Source organism: Neoarius graeffei, chromosome 8 (genome assembly GCF_027579695.1).
Source record: "Neoarius graeffei isolate fNeoGra1 chromosome 8, fNeoGra1.pri, whole genome shotgun sequence".
In the NCBI taxonomy this organism is placed as follows: domain Eukaryota; kingdom Metazoa; phylum Chordata; class Actinopteri; order Siluriformes; family Ariidae; genus Neoarius; species Neoarius graeffei.
In genome coordinates this window covers 52,822,393-52,832,920 of record NC_083576.1, presented here as the reverse complement: position 1 = coordinate 52,832,920, position 10,528 = coordinate 52,822,393, and the positions used below count along the sequence as shown (strand labels likewise).

Below are 10,528 nucleotides of genomic sequence, written 5' to 3'. Positions count from 1 at the left end.
AGGCGACAGTGCTAACCACTACACCACCGTGCCACCCCTATTATTATTATATATCCTCTGTAGCTGCTTATCCTGTCCTACAGGGTCGCAGGCAAGCTGGAGCCTATCCCAGCTGGCTATGGGCGAGAGGCGGGGTACACCCTGGACAAGTCGCCAGGTCATCACAGGGCTGACATATAGACACAGACAACCATTCACACCTACGGTTAATTTAGAATCACCAGTTAACCTAACCTGCATGTTTTTGGACTGTGGGGGAAACCGGAGCACCTGAAGGAAACCCACGCGGACACTGGGAGAACATGCAAACTCCACACAGAAAAGCCCCACCGTGCCGCCCTATTATTATTATTATTATTTATTATTTGTATTACTTTATTTATAGTTTGGGTATCGACTTAGAGTAACCATGGCTGTCTGTGATAAGTCTCAGGGACCACAATGCAAACAAGTGTTCACACTTTTTTTGTGTATTCCTGGTTTTTATGCCATGTTCATACTGTATTTTGTATGTTCTGCATTTTAACCTAATAATACATTTTAAAAAAGTCAAAAGTAGCACAAGAATTAAAAAGGTCGGCCGCATGGATCCCCTCACCCCACCCATTTCATGGGCCTGTTTCGATTCCCGCCTCTGGCTACAGCCCCCTTTTCATCCCGGTTAACACCCCACATTGTTATGGATCCACAGTAACAATGGTGCTGGAGAGGAAGCCGGAAGGACATGACCACATACCATGGATTAATGTACAGTACCGGATTGCAACTCTTTCCGTCACTGCGTGCGTGTGTGTGTGTGAGACAGAGATGTGTGTGTGCTTTGTCCAGGCTCATTCTTGTGGAACATGTGAAGAGAAGGCGGAAAGGAAGGTCATGTGACTATCATATGGGTCGAATTGTGAATAGACAGCAAGTAACGGTGTTTGAGTCCCGTTAGCAGATGACCTTTATTTCTAATGTAAACAGTCGGCTAAGATTTCTCATTCGGGTCAGTAAGGAAAGAATGGGAATTTCGTGGAATTGTGACGTCATTCGTGCTGCGGGGTTACCTACATTCTTAGGGTAAAGGAAGGGAGAAGAAGTGTGGGGGGAGGGGAGAGTGAGTGAGTGAGAGAGAGAGAGAGAGAGTTGACATCAGCAGCCTCCAGAATCATGCTTGCCAAGTGGAGAAAAGGAAGCTCATCCATGAAGAAACACCTATAATTTTTCATACTGCAGGCCTAACTGGGAATAAAATACACTTGTATTGGAAATTATTAAACAGCTGTATTACCGGAGGCTTCGGATTATCAGACATCTTTTATTATTATTGTTATTATTATTGTTGTTGTTGCTGGTAAATCGCAAGCTCCAGCTCGGCAAAGCTGCCCTACATCTTATATTCTATTTTCTCTATGCGTTTTTTTTTTTATATTTACAGCATCTGGTGGAGATATCTTCAGGCGGATGTTTGCTTCACCCATAAAGGCATAAAAAAATACCTACAGGAATGAGGTGAAGAGCCGAGGAGAAGAGAAGAGAAAAGAAAAGGCGGACATTGTGAGCCAGAAAACGGCCGCATACAGAAGCTGCACAATTAATCCAAACATCATCTTTTACATCTTGATACTCAGGACCGTATTGGTACAGTATGTAACACTGTTTCTATGGTCTTATAGCATCTTGTTGTTTACAGCAATCAAACGACTTTAATATCGTCCTCAAACCGTCGAATTGTAAAAATAAATAAATAAAAATTAAAAAAAAAAAAAAAAAATAGGTCGGGCAGTTTGCCCTGAATTTTGTTCAGGTTTTCTTTACCTATAGACCAGTCTAACATGTAAAGACGTTCCACTGTGATTTTGTGCCCTAACGTGATCAAGCGCTCACAGGACGTGGAGGAGAAAAAAAAATCAACCACTTTAAGGCCTGCTTAAAGAGAACCACGTTGAAAAGAGCCCTGGCTGGCATTAGGATACACGTGCCTCATAAATATGATCAGATCAACTCAAAGGCATTGAGTTCCCGGCTACACTCCTGTGTTTTCCCATAATATGCAACATACTGTTTGGGATCACTGACGGCACCTGGACAATCAAATCTGCAGGTCTACTTTTTTCAGGATACCAAAGTAAAACTTTCGGTGAGATGGGGAGTGATGGTGAAATCCTAAGCCATGATTTGGCAAAGGTGTCTGATGAGGACTTGCTGGCTTGCTCGAAAGAAGAGCTGGTGAGTCGACTGCGGCGAGAGGAGTCGGAGAAGATGTCGGCGCTAATTCAGCGTGGGCGCCTAATCAAGGAGGTGAACAAGCAACTTCAGGGACATCTGCTTGAAATCAGGGAGCTCAAAGCCATCAACCAGCGGCTGCAGGAGGAGAACCAGGAGTTGCGTGACTTGTGCTGCTTTCTAGACGATGACAGGCTGAAGGTGAAGAAGCTGGCACGAGAATGGCAGCTATTTGGCCACCATGCCGCCAAAGTGATGCGTGATGACCTGGGCGGCTACCTGAAGAAGCTGTCTGACCTGGAGCGTCTGCAGGATGGTCTGATCAAGGAGAATCTGGACCTGAAGGAGCTGTGTCTCGTGCTCGAGGAGGAGTGTGTGAGCAGGAGTGATTCCAGCCCAGGGGGTTCAACTGAGCTCAATCTGCCATGTATGGTGGCCCGGGACCTTGGGGATGGAAGCTCAAGCACTGGGAGTGTAGGCAGCCCTGACCAGCTCCACCTGGTGTGCTCACCTGATGACTGAGCAAAGAGATCCGAGAAAGAGAGAGGATAATAGCCATTATCCCTTTATTCCTCTCAAAGAAGGACAGAGAAGGGCCTGAATGAAGTTACATGGGCCAGCCCAAAGGAGAAGAGAAGTTTACAATTTTAGTTATCATCAAACATCTCAACTGCTTATGCTAGAGAAATAGATAGGTCATAGATAGTCTTTTCTTTGCTTTTCCCTTTAGGCTGTTGTTAATTTTTCCCCTCCAATGTAGATAGACTTTCTCAATGTGAATGACATTTCTTTGCTGTGGAGAACAAGCATGATTGCAATAGTTTTAAGCTTTACTTTAGCTCTGTCATATTGTGTTTCTTAAAGTTTTTAAAAGAAAGTAGTATAAGGACACTGGGATCCCCCACCCCCACTAATCTCTTATAAAAAGATTGTACAAAAGAACTAACTGATCAGCTGGCCATTTCCCACTTGTTTTTACTGCACTAAAATGTATTTTAAGGGGGTCTCATGTTTTAATGATGCACTAAACAGGGCTGAAACAAATCTCAAACGATTCACATTTTTAAACTGCAGAGAGCCATAAAATGATCTCCTTGAGGTCATGCACAACAGCACTGAATCGTTTTCAAGGGTCTCTCAAGACCTCTGGTTTAAAATGAACGGATTACCAGTTATTTGGCTGTATGAATTGTGTACAGAAACTGCACATTCAGAATTAGTACACTTTCTCACGATAATGTTCTGAAGTTAGTCTAGGAAGATTTGTTACACTAAACCGTCTTGTTAACTACTACACTGGACACCAGATGATTCTTTGCATTGATAAATTTTATTACCTAACTACTTACTGTACCATTTTTGATTGTTAATTTTATGGGAGTTTGCATAGCTACATGCTATGTTTACACACTGGCGACTGCACTGGGTACAATGATTTTTGTGAATTTATAATATTGTATAACTGCTTTATGTTCTTTAGCTTTTACCTATATACTATGATTTAGATGTACATCAGTGTTACTTTAATGCTTTTTTCCTGTTTATATCACAATCTGATTTTGTGGTTTGTTTTGGGCTGTAATCTTTGGGCCATGGTTATTGTCAGTGGGAGAGCTTTCAATACACTTGATTGAGCTTGATTCAGAGACCTGAATGTGTAATAATCCTTGTGTCCTGGGAGCCACCGAGACGAGCAAATTGCAGAGTGTGAATGCTTTATTGGTTTGCTTATTAAAACAGTTTGGTCATGTTGGAGGCCAAAAAGACAGAAGTATGAAGCAAGTTATATTTTTGGTCTACCATTTTCCCTTGGAGTATAGAGGGGGCCTTTGCAAGCATGCAATTACTGGGTCACTCAGTGAAGAGGGTTTTTGTGCGCTCAATCATACATGCACCAAACTGAGTAAGAGCTGCTCTTTAGAGTCAACAGAAGACTCCATGTTAAAATCAGGGTCACTAGATTTATTCACTTGCCCTGGGTACTTGCAAATATTGCTAGTCACCATTCTTGTACATTCTATATAACCTTTGTTTCCATCATTTATTTCCAATTCTAAGTCATTTGTCTCTAACTCAAACCGTGCAATCAGATGGTTATCCTCCACTAAAGGGATAATCAAGAATGAGTCTTAACCTTAGTAAGGTAAAAGGAATACAAGCTTCCACAGATATAAGAATACAGAAGGCAGAACAATCATGCCAACTAAGGAAAATGCATAGAGATAGTTTAACCGTTCTTAAACATGTAATATTTCATTGCCATTGTGAAGTCTCCTGCCTGATGGTACCAAAATTTGGCTCCGGATCCACCATGACCCTGACTAGGAAAGTGGTTACTGAAGTTAAATGAATGCATTTTAGGTCCCAGTTTAAAAAGAAGGGTGTACATGTGTACACAAGTGTGCGAGAGAAATAAAGCAATACATTTTGTACATTGAAAAACTTAAGCAATTACTGCAATTTAAAAAAAAAAAAAATGTACATTTGCAAACATTTAGTTGTGAGGGAGTCAGGGAATACATTGGCCATCAGGATATCCTAAGAGGAAACAGTGTTGACTCCTCCTTTCCTAACCCCTAGGCTTCTGCTAAACTCTGTTTTCAATCAACGGCTTCGTTTTATTGAGTGCAACCATAGAAGTCTGCATGTTCACTGAAAAAAGGCTACTGGCAGAAGTAGCACTGCAGAAAGCTTTAAAGCCACACATTAAAAGTCAAGCCACTGAACCTTTACCCCGCCAAAAAAAAAAAGCCAACTAATTGAGTTCTTATACTCTTGCTTGTTGTACAATATGAAAACATTTCACTGCCAAGGCTTACTATTCTCAGTGACAAAGTTTACTCTTAATAAACACATCTAAATTGTATAGACCAGCTTTAGTAGTGGATCAAATAAGCCAAGAATGAACACTGTAGAATTCAATATATTACGTACTTTATTTTTTAAATATATAAAAAAAAACTTTGTAACTTTAGAACCACAGTTTGCATCTAAAGAAAAGTTATATTAAGTGCATATTTGTCCAAGAACAGGTCATCGAAAAAAATTCAAATGAATCAGTGTAACTCAATTATTGAAATGTTTCAGGCTTGTAACACACGTGATCATATAAATCAAACACCCAAGTATTTTAAACTCGACATGTAACCAAGTAGCTTAATACACTGTACCATGTAAAAATACTTTTAAAAAGGAGACCTAGCTTTGACTTGCATAGAAGTCAGACCTGTCAAAAACTGTAGTGTCCATCTAGTCATAACCTTACATGCCCATTCGTCAGTATGTAGTCAGTTAATGAATTTCTAATAAGAAAAGTCTTGTATGAAATATAAGTAAACACTTTTCTACATAAGGTAGTTTACAGCATAGTTCATAGTTATGGTTTTCATAAGTGTTTAAAAAGCTTGTACTCTGAATATACTAAATATGTTGTGCTTTGCAGTATTTGATTTGTTCTATTTAATGCCCATTGTGAGTGTGAAGTTACAACTGCTTAAATCTGGAACCACTTTGAGGGTTTACTGGATGTCTCTCACTGAGGGAACCCTTGTTCCAAATGTCATACATGGAATCCATCAACAGTGTGTTTCTCCATTAGAGAGTTGAGTGGAACCATTTTATAGGAAGCCAGGAACCCTTAGTTGTCTGAAGGCTTACAACCCTATTTTCTCAGTGTACATAAGGCAATACAGTGCTAAAGGTACAAGTTTAGTACAATCAATACAATTGTCAGTGCATTCACAAACACACGCGTTCCTCTGATTTGGTATTAAAAGACATTTAGAGCACTTGTTTCCCATGAGGTAAAATCGATTAAATGGTCAGGATGGTAGGGGAGTTGAGGGATTGATCTGACTGATCCCCACTGCTGCTGCTACGTCGATGGGCAATACTACATGACTCTGGATTACGGGAGGTCTGGGACGCACCATGCGGAGTCATGGAGGATGCAGAAAGACTCTGTGCTTGTGACGAAGTAGGAGTACTGGTGTCAAGAGAGGAAGTAGGATAGGTGAAGATTAGGCTAGAAGTGAACGGCGTTAGAGAGGGCGTGGAAATGAGGATCGGCGTGTGGAGGGAGTCTGATTCTGGATTTATACTGCCAGAAGAGGTTGAAGGTGGAATGATGATTTTTGGCTTTGGTTTCTCTTGTTTGGTGGACATCTGGCATTTTGTAGAGGGTCCAGGAAGTTCAGAATCTGCTGGCTCAATTTTGATTCCACCCAGGGAAGGAAGAACAGGATTCGAGTCAGAGTCTGAATCAGAGTCCTGGACTTTGCAGATGGGTCGGTGGGCCTCAAGAACCAGTTCAAGCTTCTCCTTTTCCTTCTGCAGCTCAGCAATCTCCTTCTGCAGGCGGGACTTTTTGTCTTCCAACTGGTCAGTCTCCTGAAACAAAGGAGGCAACAATTTGATCCAGTCAGTAAAAAAAAAGGTGAGTAGTACAAGAAGCCTCACTTATGGGTCACTGTAGAGATTAAAAAAAAAAAAAAAAAAAAACCTGTTAAGAGCAAATGCAAATCAGCTTACATTCTGAAGCGAGTCAGTTAGTTCACGGCGACGAGTCCTACACTTGGCAGCAGCCAGTTTGTTTCGTTCCCTTCTAATTCTTCGTCTTTCAAGTTCTTCTGCTGATAACTAGAGACAAAACAGTCATGTTAGGAAAAAAAATCTTTAAATATCTAAACCAAACATGGTTTAGATATTCAGAGAGGAAGTTCTTTAGAGCAAACTGTAATCACAGTACAAAATGTTTCAGGACTTATCACCAAAATAGTGAAACGGTCACCATCACCAACTTTCAAACTGCAATACTGCCATCTAGAGGACAGTATCAATTCTAATTGATTGGTACCACTAGTAGAGGCTGGGTAAAAAAAATTCCCACCAGTTTACATCAGCATCTGTGCAATCTGCCTGATCCCATTTCAGCATTCACTCTTGTTTAATTTAAAAATTCAATTGTTTAATTTCATGTGCCCTTTCTTCCTGCCCCCTATATTGATGATTCATCTAGACCCCTCAGTGACTCAGGTGTGAGTCATATGGATTTTGCACCAATGAGTCACATGATTTCCTGTCTCATTATTTCACGTCTCACACCCCAAGACTGAGACTTGAGGGCATGAATCAGACAAAAGTGATCTGTTGATGTGCTAACAAAAGGTTAATCAAGTATATATTTTATTGCTGTACATCAACATAGGAGTGGAACAAATATCCATATTGATGACAAACACTGAACCAATTTAAACCAAATTAAACCATCAATGCAAAGGAGACAGACACACACCCAAGGAAGACCAAATGAACATGCCATGCCTTTTCCACACCTTGTGTGGATCAGCACTGCACACCCTTCAGAGTCACTACAGGATATTACACATCTGTTTCTACATCCCTTAGAAATTTCTACCAGCAACTTCTCCAGAATGGAAGGGGGTGGGGGTGTATTGTAGTCATTTAAGAACAGTACTACGTGACCGAAGACTTTGAGCATTAGCAAGAAGAGATGTATGGCCTTCAATATTAAAATCACACTAATATTAATTCAAACATAGGAGAGAAGCAAAACTTACTTGTTCATCATTTCTGCGTCTTGTGGAGCTTCCTGAGCCTGTTATTGCCCTGATGACTCCTGATCGGAGAAAGTGTGACTGGGTAGGCTGAAGGTTCACAGATGCAAATCTTGGGGGCAGAGGATAAGGGTGACGAACAGGCTGCTTGGATGATCCTGGCATTGAAAAACTAGAAGGCTGCAGAAGCCACTGTAGGTCTTGGTTTGAATTTATGTCATTTAGAGTGGGAACAAACTGACTGGATCCAGCTACTGAGTACTTTGGCTATGGGTTAAAGGACAGACAAAGGAAGTGTTCGTCATTAAAAGCATTAAAAACATGGGTTTTACCCATATTAACATGTGAAAGTAGTAATAAGGCACCATCATGTATGTAGAAAGAAACAGATTTGATGCCATATGGTTTCTTAGGAGTCCAGTACAAAAACCCACAGGGCAAAGATATTTAAAATAAGTAGGTTATTATGGTTCTATTTTAACTCGAATTATGAACTATTAATTCTGTCCAGTGTCACAACAAAGCTTTATTACTGAACGTATAGTTACTTTATGTCCATGTTTATGAAGAGACATAAATAAAATAAATAAGTCACTATGTGACAGACCTACCTCTTGACGCTGAGTCGTACCGGTGCTGGTAGTTTGAATACCGCTAGCGGAGCTCGAAACAGACTCAGAACTATTATCCGGGAAGTTCTGATCCGTTCCTCGCCCAAAGTTCCCGTAGTTTCGATACATGTAGGCCGTTCACGGTCCGAAAATCCCAAGAACACAAACCAAATAAAAATGCCTCTTAGTCCGTGACAGATACAAACAGTCAAGCGCACCTGCGCTCACTAATTTATAGTCTCGTGTAGTACGCGAATTCAAAACTTGGTTCCGCCTGCCTGATTACTCAAAAACCGTGGAATCCACCAGTGACTTCTCAGGGGTGAAATCAAACACGAGTTTATATTCCTGCTGTTCAAACTATCGACAGTAATTAGGGAAAAAAAGTCAATATGGCATGGAAAACCCGTCGACGATGTTTATTTTTAAACCAATGTGTCAGAGTGTTTTGCGATCGTCCTAGCTTTACCTGATATAGTGTAATGTACACCCCTCCCATTTAACGGGAAATGGTGCAGTCGACAAATAAGGATAACGAACGGTCACGTGGACAGTGACGTATATGCCCATATTTAGGTTTTTTTCCGGGAATCCCATTTTGGCGTTTTTTCAACACTTTTTGAGGGATTCATCCTTTAGAATGAACAGAAACGTATTTGTGTGTGTATGTGTGTGTGTGTGTGTGGTTCAGCACAGTGGTAATAAAATTATTTTACTGTTGATAACGCAGTAAGTTGTTTATCCTTTATAATGTCAGTGTACTGTACAGTGTATCACCTTATGAGTGAAAATGAGAGTAAAGCCTAGTACATTTTAAATGAATTATAGAAGGAAGGGGCGGTAATGTTCCTCACAGTGAAACAGAAAGTAGTGGGAATGGTTTCAGCCTAAAGTTTCAGGATATTTGACAAACTGGAAGTTTATAAATGCCACAGATGCCATAGATAATAGATATTGGTTTTGATCAAACTGATAACAAAACAATCAAGTTATTCACAGTGTTGTGTACATTTTATTTTATTTATTTTATTAACGTTGTTTTTAATCTTGTTTGTCTATGTTGTTGTTAATTGTTCATTGTTAGTGTGTAGGGTGGCCATGTGGTCAGTACGAGATATGAAAATCGACAGCTGCAGCTTTCTGCCACTCATTTCCCAGCAATCCTCTGACTCATCAGTGAGGTCCTGAATGATACTGGTGCCACATAACCCCAACTGGGATCATTAAACACTAAATATCTATTGTTTTTCTAAATTTCTGAATAATAAAGCCATAAATATCATTTTGGGATGATAATGGCATAATTAGTATTCAAAATCATAATTTAGAAGACTTATATATATATATATATATATATATATATATATATATATATATATATATATATATATATATATATATAAAAGTCTTCTAAATCATTATATAATAATTATTATATAATATAATAATTATATATAGATAATAATGACGTCACACGCACCTATTATTTAATTTTTATAATAATTACCTAATAGCTAATTTCTCATTTATAAGTGAGAAATTAGGGAATAGATGCGTGTGACGTCATATCTGTAAAATGTCGGACTAGGACTAGATTGAGGCAGATCAACCGGGATCAGAGCATGAGAAATAAACGCTAAGATCGCTGAGACATGCCCAGCCATGTCTATGGATGGCAGGTATGTGGTTTCTTGATGAGAGGATGTGGGCCTGTCCCCGTTATCCCGCGGGCTTTATTCTAATGAAAAGCGATGACGTGGCTGAGGTTTTTTTTTTTTTTTTGGTACTCCCCTTTAACACACCCAGGTGACGAAACACCTGACTGACATTTGAAACATTTTAAATCTGTACTATTCCGGTTTTACAGTTAATTCAGTTGTAGTAGGATCTGAAACCTCTCACTGCATTTTTTTCCAGTAAACTGGGAAACGTTTGTGATATTTTTTTTATCTTTGCTTAAGTGTGGCTGAAATTGTTTAATAAAATAACTAGCCTAAATGGAATTGTGATGCGTTATATATATATATATATATATATATATATATATATATATATATATATATATATATATATATATATATGTGTGTGTGTGTGTGTGTGTGTGTGTGTGTTAAATTAAATATAAACTCACCA

At 39.5% G+C, this 10,528-nt stretch overlaps 2 protein-coding genes across 2 annotated transcripts; one reads left to right on the top strand and one right to left on the bottom strand.

Annotated features, from left to right (window-relative positions):
• The first annotated feature begins 666 nt into the window (after positions 1 to 666).
• On the top strand, positions 667 to 3,979 carry ccdc85b (coiled-coil domain containing 85B). Its single transcript, XM_060926942.1, has 2 exons — positions 667 to 747; positions 1,421 to 3,979. Exon 2 carries the CDS (start codon positions 2,128 to 2,130, stop codon positions 2,728 to 2,730), a length of 603 nt encoding a protein of 200 aa, XP_060782925.1. The 5' UTR covers positions 667 to 747; positions 1,421 to 2,127; the 3' UTR covers positions 2,731 to 3,979.
• A 1,228-nt stretch (positions 3,980 to 5,207) lies between these two features.
• fosl1a (FOS like 1, AP-1 transcription factor subunit a) lies at positions 5,208 to 8,733 on the bottom strand. Its single transcript, XM_060926941.1, has 4 exons — positions 8,396 to 8,733; positions 7,788 to 8,051; positions 6,739 to 6,846; positions 5,208 to 6,597 (listed from the first exon to the last, which is right to left on the bottom strand). Exons 1-4 carry the CDS (start codon positions 8,522 to 8,524, stop codon positions 6,022 to 6,024), a joined length of 1,077 nt encoding a protein of 358 aa, XP_060782924.1. The 5' UTR covers positions 8,525 to 8,733; the 3' UTR covers positions 5,208 to 6,021.
• Between the last annotated feature and the right edge of the window lie 1,795 nt (positions 8,734 to 10,528).